Source organism: Ptiloglossa arizonensis, chromosome 5 (assembly GCF_051014685.1).
Source record: "Ptiloglossa arizonensis isolate GNS036 chromosome 5, iyPtiAriz1_principal, whole genome shotgun sequence".
In the NCBI taxonomy this organism is placed as follows: Eukaryota; Metazoa; Arthropoda; class Insecta; order Hymenoptera; family Colletidae; genus Ptiloglossa; species Ptiloglossa arizonensis.
Window position 1 is genome coordinate 5,706,186 of NC_135052.1, and position 18,188 is coordinate 5,724,373.

The 18,188-nt window shown below is 45.0% G+C and overlaps 1 protein-coding gene across 5 annotated transcripts in view; it reads right to left on the reverse strand.

Annotated features, from left to right (window-relative positions):
- The window catches only part of Ca-beta (Calcium channel protein beta subunit), a 151,881-nt gene that overhangs the window by 34,906 nt on the left and 98,787 nt on the right, over positions 1-18,188 (reverse strand). Inside the window, exon 1 of one of the 5 annotated variants that reach the window (XM_076312526.1) lies at positions 1,039-2,257. The exons of the other annotated variants lie outside the window; for them this stretch is intronic. Within the exon in view, the coding sequence (XP_076168641.1) occupies positions 1,039-1,098 (60 nt within the window). The 5' untranslated portion in view covers positions 1,099-2,257. Of the gene's footprint in view, positions 1-1,038; positions 2,258-18,188 lie in introns of those variants that run through there. 5 annotated transcript variants of the gene reach the window in all.

The window sequence follows — 18,188 nt, forward strand, 5'->3', positions numbered from 1 at the left end:
AGCGTGAAAGCAGAAACGGAATATCCACTTTATTCGCAAACTTAAATCTCCGCGAACACTCTGTGACTTCCGAGGAACGTCGATTCGTCGTTATCGAATCTCCCGCGAATCTCGGTAACCGAGAAATCCGAAAACTCGAGCAACATTTGGACAAAGTTCGACGCGTGTTACGCGACGTTCGATCGACTCGAGGAATCGAGACGAACTCGAAAGATGGTGGTACAGCACAGTGTGTCCGCAGAGGGCAGGAATGGGCAAAATTTTCATCGAGAATGCGTTACTTTTCGTCCATCGAGGCGTCGAGTGCAGAAACATTTACGCAAATTGGATACAAATCCTGTAATACGAATTGAATTGAAGCTGTCGGTGATTCAAAAGTCTCCGGTTTAATTTCGATCATTTTTCGCGTAATGTACAAATTGAAAAGCTGTCGGTGATACAAAAGACTTCAATTTAATTTGAATCATTTTTCGCGTAATGTACAAATTGAATTCGGCGATTCAAAAGTCTCCGGTTTAATTTGGATAATTTTTCGTATAAAATACAAATTGAAATCGGTGATTCAAAAGTCTCCGGTTTAATTTGGATCATTTTTCGCGTAAAGTACAAATTGAAATCGGTAATTCAAAAGTGTCTTCGGTTCGACTCGTGTCAATTTTCAAGCGAGTACATTGAAATTTTCCTAACGATAGATCGTACGACAGCCACGGTCGAATGAAAATTCGAGCGATCGAGAAATCGGTGTGCATTCTTTCAAAATTTTGTCCATCTGCGACGAAGGGTCAACGTTCGAACGAAAATCCACGCCGGGGATGCTGTCACAGAATCGAAAAGTCGATTCCTCGGGATTAATGGGAATACGGTCGAATAATTTTTGCCGCGGGCCATCGAAGGCTAACTTTTCAAACCCGAGCGGATATTCCCTCCAGAGACGAACTTCTCGGCTCGGTGCAGTACCCGTTGAAATTTCGTTCCCCTCGTTCTCCTTCGGTTAGCGGAAAATCGGGATCTCGTACAATATTTTTTCTCTCTCTTTACCTTCCTCCTGCCAAAGGGCTTGTAATGCTCCCGCCTGGCCGGGCGTCGAAGATGCGCCATTACCCGTGGTGGTGGCAGCTTGCTAGCAGCTGGGAGCTTTCACGCGCGCGCAAAAAAGAAAAGAAAAAAGAAAAAAAGAAAGAAAAAAAAACCCTGTAGAACCCGATAGAACCGCGCGGTGAACCAACGACGAGGGTAACAATCGTCCCGAACCGATCCCACGGTTCCCTCGATCGCCCTTGGTGGATCGGCGATCGTCAGCTTCGCGAGTCCATCGACTTCCGGCACGAGGTGCGTCGAGTCACGGTCCGAAACCGCATTTATCGCGGGACCGTTCGATTTCCGTTCACACTCGCGCACTGATCGATTCTCACCGTTGCATCGAGCTCATCCGTGAACGAATCCGCGAAACGATACCGATCGACGCGAACGAATCGCGATCGTCTCGAGCGTGTGATCAATCCACTGCCTCGCGCGCACCTCCGATCTTTGGATGCATGCCGAAGAGCAATCGCGATTGCTCGTGACGCGTTCGCGGCTCTCTGCGGTATATCGGGCGCATAAATCTTCGGCCTTAACCTTGAAACGACGAACCCCGCGATCCTACCGAACCGGCACCGTCAACTTAATTCGAAATCGTACCGCGATGTACGATTTACGATTAACGCGAGCTTCGGTGTTTCGCGAACGAGAGACGACGATTCCGTGGAAGAAATCCGAAGGAGATACTCTTGGTAGCCGAGACCGCGAGAGAGACACCTATCGGCTGCCTCGATGCATCCCACGCTCGTCTATCCGAACCGTTCCCGAGATCGTCTCGGATACGTGACCGAGGTTTCGCTCGAAACCGATCACCAAAGTTTCGTTCACGACCTTCGATTGCTTTATCTCTTTTCGTGTGTGTTCTTTTTCTTTTTTCTCTTTCGTTCTTCTTTTTTCTTTCGCGTTTCTCTCTTTTCGAAACCACTTCGGTGCACTCGGGGGGTCCCTCGGATCGCGGCAAGCGACACGTGTTCGTACACCGAGAGGAGAGGGGAGAACGAATTTCGAGACGGAAATCGCGGTTCACCGGGTGCGACGAATGCGCGAGGAGAGGGGTATACGTTTACGCGATACGTCGGGGGCTACCGTACCGTTAACAGTGACCACGCAGCCACGGGACGGTGAACGGACGACGACGATCGGATGGAAACTGGCTACGAGACGAGCCCGGTATGCCAGTGCGTGCGTTACTGGTGCGACGAGAGGCTTTTGGAACGCATCACGACCTCCTCCGCTATAAATAAAACGGTGGCCGCCACACCGAAAACTCTGCCAGCCGAGCCGAGAGAGCCCCGATTCCTCGTGATTTTCCTCGTTCGACGGAGAAACTCGCCGCGAAGAATGCGTCTTCTCTGCTAGATGATACCTACCCACCGCTCCGCGGAATCTGAATCACCCGGGGACACGAGGTGGGCTTACACGATCCATCGAAATAATATCCAACGAACGAGACCGTCTCCCTCGAAACGGCCAAGAAACCAGACGAGATCGATCCTCTTCTTTTCTAACGTGTCAACGGGGAGGATTCGTTCCTCGCTGGCTAATCAATTGCCATCGTGGGAACCGCGAATCCGCGACGATCGTTCGACGGAGGAATCGATACGGAGGTGGTACCCAAGGGTCACCAACGACCCGAAACTGTCTTCGATTTTTGGCAATTCGTTTTTCTCTCTTCTCGTAGAATACAGTGTTCTCGAGACCACTATATTTCTTACTCATCTCTCTCTCTAGACTACGGTCGTTAACAGTTGCAAAGATGGTTACTATTGAATAATTTTTCTACCCAAGTTCGATACAATTTCGTACATCTAGAGATAAGACACTTGGAGCAACGTTTACGATAGAAAATATATCGCGTGAATCGTAGATCTTTTTTTTCTGGTGAAATGAAACACGATTTTTTTAAAATGTATAAACGTTTCATTCGATTATACATTCTCCGTTTTGGAAAACGAAATCACTTTCCGAACAATCGAATAGTTTCTAACGCAACGTTGAGATACCGGTTTCGAATCTCGAGTGTTGTTCTTGTCAGCTCGGGTCGTTCTTGACCCAGCCGTCGTCTATCGAATCTCGTCGAGAGATTTCTCGCGTTGTCCGAGAAACGAGTAATGCTTGAATTGTCGGAAAAGCTCGATCGAAGGGGAAAATTGTTAACAAGTTATTGGACGCGAGCGTTACCGAGAAACGCGGATTGAAAACGAATACGGCGATGACCTCAGTGACGTAGATCTACAGAGCCGAGCGTTCTCGTTGCGAGACCGATAGAGAAATCGAAGAAGACGATGAAGAAATTACCAGTAAGGATTGCATTTTGCGCGAAACGTTGAAAAAACAATCTTGGGAACAACGTTCGACGCGATAGTATTATTCCGCACGCAGCCATGACTTCGAGACCTCGTAAAGCTTCGCGCTTGCGTTCTGTATTGGTAAACATCGCTGTGTCAGATTTTTGTATCGTTCGAAGATGGTCAAAACGGTCGATCGAAGTTTGCATTTATTTATTCGTTACGTCGTCCGAGTGGTTTAATTTCATTCCACCATTCTACATATTAACGTTACGTTGAACTTTTCGAACGTTTCGTATTCTTCGCAAGATGGAGGAATCTCTGGTCGCGGTACCGTGTAGATACTTCTCGGAGTTGTATTCGATAAATGTTTCTCTTTTATCGAATCACGCAATTTGCGTCACAACCGACGCTACCCCTCTAAATTGTTCGTTGTTTCTCTCTCCGTTTACTCTCCCTCGTCAGAGGAGCACGTGTAAGAAAGATTAATTGTTAAAAAGGTTTTTACTGCTTCTCGTCGGAACGGAACACGATATAAGAGAACACGTTCAGCAGAACGTGACGAACAGAATGCTCGTAAACTGTTGTCGCAGAGTCGTCGAGGTTAGCTTTCGACGAAAGCGTTTTTACCTGCGTCTCGCTTCCCGAGCGTTCACATGTTTCTCGTTTCAATTTTTATTTCTTACGTACTCGGGTGTCTCTATTGATTTTTCCTTTTTATTTCTCTCTTTTGCGCGTGTATCGCGCATAGTTCGCGCTATTATGCGCGTAAACGTTCGTTTACCGCGGGGAACGAGACGCGAGAAAATAAAGCGCGGAAAGAGGCGAGGTGCGGCCAAAGTGCTTTTTCTAGACCCAAGCTATGGGCTCACGCGTGCGTAGAAAGACGTTCAACAATTATAATAATTTCAATGTCACTTGCGTTTCTTTTTCGAGTCTACACTTTGACGTTCGTGTTCAATTTCGATAAAAAGAAACTGCACCCCTTACGATAAAAAAGATTGTTCAATGGAAATTTCCGGTGACCTTGAAAAGATCACCATCCATACAGTTAATGACCTCTCTCCTTAAACTTCGCGCGTTCTCTTCGTTTTAGAAGAGAAACAAAAAATCGTTTAACCCTCGACGAGGAGTTTTCGTAAAAGGATTTCACGAATTATCCACTGCGACGAAATCCTTTTACGAAATGTTCTCTATAAAGATTTTTCGTTACCTGTATTCGATACGTACAATGTCCTGGTACAACTGCGCCAGTAATTCGCATCCTATTGCAACTACGCTCGAAACAAGATCAATTGACCGCTCAAGGTCGCTTACCCCCACCCCACCGCTTCACTGCCCCACTCTTCCATCTTTCGTCTCTTCGCGAACATACGCTCGTCGTCTATCGAACCAAAGACCAGGTTTTGTAAGCAACTATCGAGAAATTGAAAATCCGGGTCCTTAATCCACGAATAGTTACGTATAAATCGTAGGAAATTAATTGTTCCTATAAAAACGAACTATTTACCGATCAATTTGTAATTATTTGTTTCCACTTATTTCGCTAATCCTATCAAAGGAAATTACGTTGGAATTTCTTCGTCCCGAAGTACGTGTATATTTACAAATTTGTAAATACGAATGAAAAACTGCATTAATTAAAAACCAGATACCTAACGCGTGTATTCGAGTATACACACCTGTTCAGAAGTCATAGAACACCTGAAAGATAATAGAAATAATAGAAATCATCGAAACCTTTAACGGAAAACAATCGTTTCTTATATCTCACACTAATAAAAGTTATCTATAGACCTTATTTTCGTCTGTACATCGTTCGTGTGCTTTAAGTACCGCTTCCACTAATTTTGGCATCCTGGCGATTAGTCTTTTTATAACTTCTAGATTGATACGGTTTCATTCGTCTCGTAGAACGCTTCACAACTCTGTTTACAATTTCGGACATTTTCTTCTCGAACGGTTCGTGTATCTTCTTCGTTATTTAAAATGACCGAAACGACTAAAATTTCTTTATTTGCAATCAGCTGATGCACGAGTAAAATAATTTCAATATTTTACAGTAGATGATCAAAGTATTTTACTCGTGTATTAGATGAATACAAATAAAGAAATTTTAGTCGTTTCGGTCATTTGAAATAACGAAGAAGGTACACGAAACGTAAAATATTTATTTTAAACGTAAAATTTCAATAATTTACAGTAGATGATCAAAGTTTGTTAAAATTGGTAAGTGTCTTATTATTTTCGAGCGGAGGTGTACGCGAAATAAAATCCTTTACATCGAACGTAGTGTTGATCCAACGAAATGTAAGAACGAGGGTTGACAGGATCGCGACCGAGGGAAGTATCCTTGAACAACCAATCGATGTTGCGACGTATCGCGACGAAGATCCTTCGTACGTTTCCTGTTTTTGTTATTCGTTCTCGTTTGAAGGAGGCGCTCGAAATCCCAGTCGTTAATAACACCCTGGGCGACAAAGGTATATTGTAATCGATAAGTAGGTCTGGGTTGTGTCTAGGCTGGGATCGGGGAGCGTGTTTCTAAAATTTATCAAAGCTGAGCGAGCGTGCACGCGCCAAGGAAAATAATCCCCGCGGTGTCATCGCGTTCGAACGACGACATTGCGACAATTATTTACCCACCGAATTAAAACGGATCTCGTAGCGCGATACGAGGGTGCAACGAACTCCGATGCTTCGATTTCATGACCCGACAGGATACATCAAAAAGATATCGCCATTGTGGGGACAGGTCCGTGTGGGGGTTGCTCCTAAAAGCCAGGGTTTGCCTTTGTGAAAAGGCGAAGAAAGAACGAAGACGATCGATAGATCGGGGACTGGAGTGGCATTGTGCTTGCAGAGGATACATATACCTAAATATATAGATTGCACCGAGAGACCATCGCATAGAAACTGACGCAACGATCGAGTTAACCCTAAATACCCTTTCGCTTCCTTTTACCAGTGCGTCTTGAACAATGGTAGCTCTGATACATCCAACGCGTGCCACAATATTCAATCGTGGATATTTAACAAATTGATGTAATAATAATATATGTATAAGGTAACATCGGTATATTCTGATAATTCGTTTGGAAAATTTAGCCCTCGTAAGCTCATTTTCCTCGCTTTGTGAGATCTGGTACTTCGTTCGTAGGAACGATTATTAACAACGAATAACCGATAATAAATAATCGATAAATTGATCGGTGTAAAACGTTGCAATATTCTCCGATGAATCTCTCCGTGGTTTTTCTCGTTCGGAAGAAATAACACACGATGAGAAGAATGACAAGGACGAATAGAAATTTCGAAGATTGAGAACGATCTTGAGAACTGTACGAGAAGTCGAGTCTCGTAATAAATTGATCACGGTCAATTTGTAAACCTCTCCGGACCGAATATATCCCAAACAATAATATTTGAATCGATCTGTAATACTAACACCGGAAGCAATCCGGAGGCGGAGTTGCGCAATTCATCGGGGTCAGTCTATAAAATCAGCGAAATCGCGATCAACGTGGAGCGTTGTTGAATTACTTTCGAGAACAACATCTCCGCGAGCTGGCCGTGTTCGAACTATTCGTGTGAACGCGATTCTTTGTGCAACGCACGTTGCTAAGTACTCGTGTTCCAGCGGTTCGGTCGCGAGAAACGGAGATTCAGCTTCCGTTGTCGAGCCTCGCGTCTCCTCTCGCGTTTTCAAGAATTTAACTGGGTCAGGTTCTCGTTTCGTCGGCCGCCGGTGGCAAGACGCGGGTGTCGGCAATTTTCTTAATCGTTGCTAATTTTTCACCGCGACACGGCACGTTTCGCGCGAAAGCGAAAAAAGTGGTTTCTTGTCCACTTGGATGGACAATTTTCGCGCTTCTTCGCCTCGACGAGGAGACCAACGACGCTTCACAGAACCGATACCGTTGTACTCGATCGAACTCGAATATTTAAACAATCTTTCGAGCGTTTAAACGGTGACACGTAAACGCAAACGAAGCACGCGTCGGCGCCTGAAGACGCGCACGGTTTCTGTGCCAACAGACGCCGCTCACCTTTGGCATCGTGCGCGTCGTCTCGACTTTTAGAAATTCCTCTCCGAGATGTAGTACAGCTCATCGTAGGCATTTTACATTTTAGATTTGAACAATTTTGAAACGTTTTGGCAACGGTGCACGACCGATTCCGAGCACGGCATTTAAATCCCGAAGATCGGTTCCCGCAAAACTCGATCCTCTTTCGACAATATTTCACGAGATTATTATCTGGTCGACCGACCGAACGTTTCACATCTCTTGGACATACGTGTACCAAATATTAAAGAGATTATTATGAAACGATTCGAACGCTCGAATCGAGACACAAGCGGAGAAGAATTTAAAGAAAATTCTACTTTATCGGTTTGTTTCGTTCTCGGTTCCGTTTTTTGGTTCAGTGAAAGGAAGTATCTCGAATGGAGCAGCGATGGTCTGTCAAATGGTCGTGTTTTTCGCAAAATCTTCACTAAATCTACCCGACCGATGTTATTAGGTGTGTAATTACCAATTGCATCATCGGTAGCAGCGTAACGAGATCGTTGATTGCATAGCAAATAATACGAGCAAATTGGCCACGATCTTCCTTGTATAGTTTATCGTAAGTGTGGCTCGATTGTGGGGTATGTTGGGATATCTAGGGTAGGCTATGTTTTATTCATCCTAGCAGCTTTAGAAGCCATTCCGTCTGTCGTGTAACAACCGACAAAAACATTACCGTATAATGTTCCCACGTAAAGTCTGATACGGATCTAGCACGCTCGCTGGATTCAGATCGATCCAAATATCGAAAATGTTCGAACAATTACCCATAGGTGTACGTGATTTTGATTCTTGCCACATCTGGCACTGTAGCCTTGTTCCGTTCCGAATCGGTAACGTTGCGCGTGACATCGAAACGATAAAGTGACTCGAGAGCCCTCTCCAGGCTCGGGGAATTTTTTATTTATCCTATATTTCGTCTCGAGTTCCAGTTTCCTGTAGAAGGTAACCGAGGATTCAAAATACGCTCCTAACGACAGATACTCGCTGCTAGTTACCGACCGAGTGAACTGAAAACCGGATTGAGAACTGAAATCGTTTCCATTTTCCGCAAAAGCTCTATCGATCTTGTGGAATTCTTCTTTACCGACAAACGGTAGACGATTAGATAGAAAGAAACTACGAAAGATAGGAACTGCCATCAGATGTCTCTGAAATGCCAAAGCGAAAACTTGGATTTCAAAGCGACTATTTTATATTTCCAAATTATGGAACGAAATGAGAATAAAAAATTAAATACGGTGATTATCGATGTACGGTAACGTAACGAGATTCGAAGCAGAGGTGTTAATTTTGTCGAAACGCGAACGATTACACCGACCAAATCCGGAATTGATCTTGCCCTATCGGTCACCGTTACTCCACGAGTAGCAAACTGTTCGCTTCTTCGCTGAAAGAGATATTCAATGGATGGAAAAAAAGCTCTGGAAAGCTATTAGCAGTATTGTCATCGGCCCTCAGGGCTCTTCGAATAATCGTCTACTTCTTATTGTCGTCGAGCAGAGTGTCTCTCTGTTCGAAAGAATTGATGCTAAATATACAGTCTCCGAAAGTCGCTTCTCGACCGGATGGATTCGTAGCGTTCTCAAGCGCCCCTCGGAGAAACGTTTCCCGTTTTAATTATTCACCGTGTCTCGGCATTTCCGCCGTTATTTTCGTCTACGTGCAACCATCGACATCTCGTCCTCTGTACCAGAAATTTTTACCGCTACTCACCGATCGAATAATCACCGACCAATTTCTACGAATCTCTCCTCCTGGTAAACACACCTCGATAAAAGTAGAGGGGATAAATCGTTAATGGCGTACCTGTTCCATTAATCGGTCGTACTTGTGTTTCCACGTCGCTCGTTATTGGCGTTGTCGAGACGATACAAAGAAATCTCTATGGCTTTGAAGAGGCATTTCGAACGTTTTTCTTTTCAAAGTGTAACCGAGAGAATCGACCTGCCGTAGAAACACGTTGCTTCGATTTGTCTATAACCGTTCGAGTTCGAGCGCGACCAAGAAAACAGTGGTAAGTTATTTATTTCGTAAAGCCCGTTACGGTTAAAACGTCGAACTGAAAACCCAAAGAACCGAATTTGTTATCGACTTTCTTGGAATAGTCGAGCTGGCGACACTCGGTACGTATATTTGTAAAAAAGATACATTCCCGCCCCTTGGTTGCGAAATTTCTTACGTTTCTTCGGGGGGCTGCTAATGTAGTTGTAAAATTTATGCAAATGAATGGTAACTCGAAGGAGAAAGTTTTTCGGCTTGTTCGTGTAACTTCAAGTTCGTTGCGTACCAAAGTACCAGGAGCGAGACGATTGCGGACGCGAACGATGTTTATTTAATTATTTTGCTCTCCGAGGGAGATCGCGTGTCAAGTTCTAAAATAATACAGTGATGCGACGCCACTTAGAAACCAGAATCGTGGTAATAAATTTTTACAGGAAAAAAGAAAATGAACATAAAGCAGACGTATACGAAGGAAGCCTACATTACAATGTAGAGGAACACGATAACTGCTCCGTGGATTTGGAAAGTGTCCAGGTCCGAATACTTCCCCGCCATTATGTATATCTCAATTGTCATATTGTATCATTAAAATTGATTAAACGTTAAACAGCTGTACCGGCTCGATAAGAATAAAATAAACTTTGTACGCTTCCACCTCTATCGTTTTCTTAATACCGAACGTAACGAGTTCGACGTTTTATTAATAAACCGAGAAAATTCTATTAGACTGTCCCAGAAACTATTGCGCAGTTTCGGTCGGTTCGTTTTCCGTTATTTTAAAACCGACTGTCGAAATAAAGTATATTAACTTATTCTTGGTGCACGAACTGTAGGAATTATTCAAATTACCAAAGAGGATCCGAACAATACAGTCGAAGTTTCGAAAGATCGATACTATTGCTTTGAAAAAATAAATCGCCTGAACGAAATAACACAAATTACACATTATCGAAAGATACTCAACGGAGCAGCATTCGATTATTTTCTTCCATCGTCGTGATTTCTTGGATCCGTAAAAATTACCTCGTACAACTCGGTTAACATTGAAACGCTTAAATCGATACCTCGAGAAACATTTATTCCCACGCAAGGATAAACGATCATAATTTCTCTAACGAGATGATCCGGGAACCTCCACCGTGCAAACATCGATTCGCCTATCGGTTCATAAACGCTTTGTTAATTTCTCGAACAAAAATTGCCCGATGCGAGAGAGAATCTTGGAAATAAAAAGAATGACTCGTTTCCCGAGCTGGATGGTCGGAGCTTTGTCGATTATTCGACGTATTCGAGCAGGAATAAATGCTCCCGGTAAAAATTGTAAAATTCCCAGATAAATCGGACCCCGTGCTCTAACGAGTTAATGGGATCCTAGCGTGTTTTGCATGCTTGCTCTAAAATATGTATCAAGGTCCCATTATCTTCCGACCTTAAACGGGCTGTACACGTTCGAGGCTCGCGAGAAGAACTGGCCGCGGATTTCATCGACTATCGTTCCCAGAAAAAAATTCCAGGAAAGCTCCTCCTCCACTCTCCCTCTCTCTCTCTATCTCTTTTCTAGGTATTCTCGGAAAGACGGTCGTCGAAACCCGCGGGTAAATCCCGCAGAATGCTCCGAGCGGACGCTACGTGCCGCTTTACGCGCTTACGTTTCCACGCGCGTAATGCGCGTATCGTCTGTCATCCTAGATTTCAGTTTCGCGCGGTCCACAGTCCCCGTCCGCACCTGTTTCTCTTTACCGGCGCGAGTTGCATCACCGTGGTGGCTTCGTCGGCTCCGTAAATGTAGGCCGACTTCTAGCCGACGAGGAGCAAAGCAGATTTAGCATCCCTCCCTTGGCGGCCCGTCGCCCGGTTCCACGCGTTCTTCCTACTCGCCGCGATACACGGACCGCCGGAGCCTTCGAAACGTTTTTCCAGAGGCACGCGAGTGGACGCCGATTCCGCGACACAGAGAGCTGGGACCGCAGCTGCACGCCGCGCGCCGCGACGCTGCACCCGCGGCGATACCCGACGAAGGTCGGACCGTAAATTGTTCTCGATTGCGGCGAATTGTCCGACGATCGCTATCGGGCCTAAAATTATTTTCTCGCTCCCGACTCTGTATGCGTGCGTTTGTATTCGTCTGCGTTTGTGTACGTTTGCGTACGTTTGCGCACGTTTGTGTACGTTTGCGCACGTTTGTGTACGTTTGCGCGCGGTACGCCTTCGCGCGGTAACGACCGACGACCGTGTAAGCCGTGGTAATTGCCGCGCCGCCTAATGCCGCCTTAATTTCCACCGACCGCCCGTTAACTCTCGCATCTGCGTCGCTTATCGTGCAATTAGCGAATTAAAAGTTCGCTCCTGAGTAGCGATAAAGAGTTGTTCTCTCTTTCCCCCTCCCCCTACGTGCTCTCACCGATGGTAACACCGCCCGGAACACGAATACGCCGCCCGAGAGAATTGGTTACGAATAGGAGCGACGCAACGCTGTTCTCGCGGCCAGGGGGCGCGGCGTGTCACGAATCCGAGGCGACCTGTACGCGGGCTGACCCCTTAAGATTCCTGCGCTCCGGGCGACCTGTAGGCGGGGTGACGCGGTCTTCCGTGTATTCGGAGCGATCCATACGAGCTACGATTTGAACGCGTTTCGAATAATTGAACGACCCGCGCGCTAAAATTAAAAACCGATAATTCGAGCAGCTGCAACGTGATTTATCGGTACGGAAGTGATTCACTTGGTGGAAATTTTATTATTTAGGAGTTGGCGTTTCACCGATTCGGGATAACCCGTAGCCAAGGTGACGCAGAGTTTCGGTGCATTTTGAATAATAGAGCGCTCTGCAGGTTTTGCGTCCCTGGTGTAACGCGTTTTTTTTCTTTTTTTTTTTTGGAAGAGTTTCTCAAATTCGGAGCGCTATCGTGTATAAACTTGTACCGTACAACGGTGGTAACTTTTCGTCGCAGTGGGGCAAAATTAGTAACTCGATAATTCGAGCCGCTGCGATCTAATTTATTAATTCCGGACTCGTTAACTTTACAGAGTTGAGCGCTCGCAGAAGTTAGAGTTTCATATTTTATCATCTCAGAATTGAACAGGGCACCGTATCGACGGGCTCGAGTCGACGATTCCAAATTTTCGTCTTATTCTCGGAGGCTTGCGTTTCATCGAACATTTCGTTTTGCAACTTTGTTAGCCGACTGAAGTGGGTCGAACAAACAACTTCGCCGGACCACCGCCGGTTGCTCGTTACTGCTGTACAGTGTGCACTGCGCAGGGTGTACCAAGGTACGCGGACCTAACTTCCAAGGAGGGCTCGAAAATGATCAAACGAGTGTACACGATCGTTTGTCGCGTTACCTTCTTTTTCGTGTTACGAACGTTCTCGTGTTTCGATTTCGATCGAACATTACGGATTTGTAGAGCGACCGTATTAGGAGGCTGGTAAACTTTCAAAGTGTGTTGCCTTTAGAACTATTCCCAATGGACGTTCGTTAAATAGGGAAATGTTTGAAAAAATGAACCAACGTTTACGAGACACCGACTTGGAAAACGCGTACCGAAAAACTGGAGAAAGTGTCACCGGTTGGAATTTAAAAATCGACGATTAAAATTTCCAACGAAGGATTCCGTGTCTCGCGAATTAACGATCGACGATGCGACAATCGCAAAAATGATTTTCCTCGTAACCCGAACATCGTTCAGGGCCATTCTTTGCTGTTCCTCGTAGCGCTTCTATCGGTGACAGACCTAGGACCGCCAAGTCTGTAGATTTCGAAGAGCGACTGCTCGATCGCATCGACCAAAACGATAGAGAGATAGCACTCGAATGATTGCAAGAGTGGAAAATGTGGGTCACGCGATTGTTTGGAGAATACTGCGCGTTGAACAACTCAATACGTGCCACGTGCAACCGGTGCAAGGACTTGCACGTAATGACTATCTTCCACGAGTGACGTTCTGCGGTACGGTTAACGTGGATTTTTATCGAGCGATCGGTATTGTCTCGATTCGATATCGGTGAGATCGATTCATCGAAAACGATACACACCGAAATTTCACAGTGGCCACTGGTCGACCGAAAAAAATTACCGCGCAATGTTATTGCGCAATGGAAACGAACACCTATATCTGGCACAACGCACAGGTAGGTATAATTGGCGACCGTTTAATCGGATCATTGTTTACAAGTGGAAGATTAATCGGCGTGTATTACGACGTTTTTTTAAACGAGATAAATGTACTATTGGAAAACGTGTTCCGTTAAAAATTGCTACGATATGTTTGCATTTATCTGACCTGTGTCGGGCGAGGTGATTTTTAAACGAACGATTCAAAACGAATAAATTCGTCTCGGACGCTTTGATCACCGGATTTAAATCCTGAATTCTTACACGTGGCTTTACAGTACGATCGTAGATAACCAGCTCGGCTATTCCGACTGAGTATCGGAGAAGGTTGTCAACGAATCCGAACACCCGGAATTTTCGAACGTATAGGAAGGTTAGCGAGAACGTTTTAGAGCACGTACGCTAAACTGGGCTTTTCGCAGCCGCGGGCATTGGCCGTTGCCTGCGGGCACAGCTACGGGCAAGTGACGTCATAGCGAGAAATTACGGGTGGAAATCGACCGTAGCAGTGGGACTGCACCGTCGTGCGCTTAATACAGCAATTATAATAATACGTCTCTATTGCACCACGATTGTACATAAAACGAAACGAAATATCGGGTGAAAAGGAAAAAGTGACAATAAGTTACCGATGCGAAGCCGAGATACGGAGGTCTGTTATTAATCAAACCTTGAAAACAATACAACGGGGATACGTAGATAAAAAGTTGAATATTTAAAGAGAAAAAAAAAGACGAGAAAGAAATATAAAAACGAATAACAATTATACCCCGTGTATCGTAGCTCCGTTTCGATGTTTCACGAACCGATTCAAAATTGTTCAAACGGTCGAATAGTTTGAAAGTTTTCATCGTGCAAGATTTTTCGTATTCGAGACTATATCACACGTGTTTCGACCCGTATATTGTGTACAATAAAGGAGATTCCCGATCATCTTGTCCCGCATCGACCGGTCTCCGCTTTAACCGACCACAGGTTTTTTTTACACGAAAACAATTGACCGGCAGAAAAATTATCGACACGTTCCGTGACGTACTCTTTGTTTATTACCCGAATGCATAGTTCCTCTCTCGTTGATTTTCTTTTCCATCGTATTCAATTCTCGAGCGCTGGATTCCATATTATCGGAACATAATACCGATTAACCGGCCAGTTCGGATTAAGGACCGGTTAAGCGAGAATTTACTGTACTTTTTTCAACTGCAGAGTTTCTCGAGATCGTAATGTCTTTTACAGATTATACTGTGCTACAAAGTATACCGTACGGACTGTAGAGTCTTCTAGCTTGCTCTGCGCGCAGCATCCTAAACAGACATCTAGGTATATAAAATTTGTTGCAGGTAGAGCGTCGAATGATCGCAATCGAAGACGAGACACTCGGTGGATAACTTCACGGTTATTACAGATACAAAACTATTTTCTCTCAGAAAGCTTACAATGTATCGAGCGGTACAAGTTATACTTAAAAAAAAAAGACAACGCGTCTCGTCGCCCGTAAAGTATCGTCAAGTGACGATAGATCAGCATACTTTAACAATGTAAAATTTGGAGCAACTGTTTCTATACGGATCGTTCCACGCGCCTTTTTACAATTTTCCAAATTCCAAATATCCTACACGAGGGCTGATTTCCGCTTCCACGGAGTGAAGATTTCCTCGCGCGGTGTCTCTCGGTACTCGAGATTCGTATTCCTATCGACGAGGAACCCGGAAGTTCGTATTGTACTCGGTCGTGTCGACTTACAAGCGCGATCCTCTCGAGTTACGAGTTGTTCGAAGAAACAACAGCGAACTCGGTCGTTTTCGGGGCACGCAGGGAACCAGGGTACCCGGCGGTGGATTTCGTTCCCTGAAGGGCCCGGTCGAACGAACGGCAGATGGCAAGCACCTGACCACCGCGTTCCCTTTAGGAAAGGTCCCGGTCTCGTGACGATAAGATCGGTGAATCTCCGAATTTTACATCGCGAAACCCCGACGCGAGGCGGGTCACCTCGTAACCGACCAGAACAAGGATAAAGACGAGTGGTAGGTACCGAGAGAAACGAGTCGGAATTGTGTACGCGGCTCGATACGCGCGACGCCCTTGAACCGACAACGAAGACGACGACACAGAGAATCATGAAGGCGAATTAGATCCAATCGAATGATTAAGGACGACGGCCGACCGCTCGAGGTGGACTCGATTACCTCGAGATAGCGTAACTCGAACGGGAATACACATCGATACGATGGCCTGTCGACCGATCGAGAAGCGATAAAACTGTACCACCAAGCACCGAGATCCTGTTCACCGTCGGATCGCGATAATCACGATCGAGAGTGCTTGCCCGAAGAATACACGCGTTTCCGTGGACGGTGAACCTTCTTCCATCGTCGTCACCACCACCACCACCACAAGTATTACCATCATCGCCACCTCCTCGGTGATTTCGTGATTCATCCGACGAGTTGGTCCAACGAAAAAATTCGATTCGGGGAAAAATCGAATAACCCCGGACGGCCGGGACAATACAAATTGCACGCATCATCGCCAATTATTCCGCACTCCCGATTACTCCGATAGAGTCGAGCGGTAATTACACACGGGGTACGTTGAACGTCGCTCATTATTCCCGGCCGTCTCGGGACAAGTTTTCACAATGAATGACCCGCAATAATAATTACGCCGCCTCCAGAGGTACCCAATTTTGTGGGTCACCGTTATACCAGCCGCCGCCACGCCGTGAACAAGAACGTGTATAGAGCGGTGGCGGCGGCAGCGGGTGTCGTGAATAACGTAACGCGGGATCAAGAAAGGTGGGAGACGGGCCAATAATTACGCTGGTCGTTGCTCTAGGCGCACGACATGCCTGGCTATTAAGCAACAAGCTACGTATACAAGCTGACCAGAGTCGGGATAATCGTGGCTCGCGTTTCACGCTCGTACGTCTGTACCGATGCAAGTCGTACTTCGTTCTCGATATCCGACGAAGTGGCATTTCGTGTCGACTTTTCAAAGCGATTTTTTAGGTCAGACTTTTTTTTTTACCTGCCACTTTCGTCGGCGATAATTAAACGTCTCATTGAACACTACGGCGCGTAACGATGCATAATCGAGTCGATTTCACACCACGAACTTTACACTAGAAAGATAACGAGCCGCGCGCGAACCATGCTTTTTTCTACTCTCTTCTTAGAACTTTTACGCGCTGGGTATTAATAGCTTGTTCGATCACTTTTATCCAACGACAAAACTGAACAGTACTGTCGAACAGTGCAATAGTTTCCAATCGGTACAAAACGTTCTATGCACTCTAGATACATGTCGGTTATGTTCCAAAGAATAAACAATCTAATACGTTGCTCGATCAATTTTATCGTTCGACAAAACTTAGTGAACAATACTACATTGAACAGTACTGTCGAGCAGTACAATATTTTCCAATCGGTACAAAATATTCTATGCGTTCTCGATACACGTCGGTTTTGTTCCAAATAATAAACAATCCGATACGTTGTTCGATAAGTTTTATCATATGACAAAACTTATCGAGCAACCTGGTATTACACTGTTCAACAAGCCTTATCGAACGACAAAACTTATCGAACGATCTATTATTATTGCATCGCGTAAATACTTGATCGTCTATGTACGAACAGAAGTTTATTTACGGTGAAAAATTAGGGAAAAATTGAAAGGGGATTTTTTGTATCGTTTTCCCTTGTATATACGTTATTTTCGTTTCGTTTAAACGAAATTTCACGAACAATTTCAAGAATTACCGTTCTCGTTATTCGAGTTCCCGTACGCTCCAAAAGTGTCAGGTCCCGCGAATCTTACGTCGAAGAACTTGAACCTAACTCGAGCCTTGTTCAACCGAATCGAGAATTAATGGGGCATTCTTGGTTGAAATTCCTGTGCGGCAGGGTCTTTTAAGTACCACGGTTTTTCTTGTCAGCAGAACAAGTGCATGTATGCATACGTGTACAGGGTGACCCATTTAAATCGAACCGCGCGAATATCTTCGAAACTATTGGTTATATCGAAAAACGTTTCGAACGAAACCGTACGGTTCGAAAGTGGAGGTAAGTGTACGTACGTGTGCGCGAACGTGTATATTTACTCGCATAAATCTTAACAAATGTATGTCCGTGACAAATTCGTAATAAACAAACGTGGATAGTTAGATAGGAGCTCGTATAGACAGTTACGTAGATATAAACGTAAAAACTTCATAGACGCGTGTAATTTGGCATCGTTCTAAGCCAAATGTACAATAAATGGGCAAACTGATTTACGAACCAGCAGGGATTCAAATTTTATTTTCTTAATAAACGATGAAAAGGTGTACGCGTCGAGACACCTACTGACGTCATCTTCGGAAAATTAAACGGAATCGGTATATCGTACACTTGCGAGTATGAAAGTACAAGTGGCAGGAATATTTTATTTCGTAATTCTAAATACGTGACCGCGTAACTACGATGGGAACGAAAGGATCAAACCGTAATGACTTATCGTTCGGTAGACATTAGACGTTGAAGTGGAATTTAATGAAAAATTCAACACCACCGGTGCATGTCACGAGTCTGGAGCAGAGTCACGATAATGATGTTTCGCGTATTCTTGATGCAGCTTGGCCGTACCGTGTACA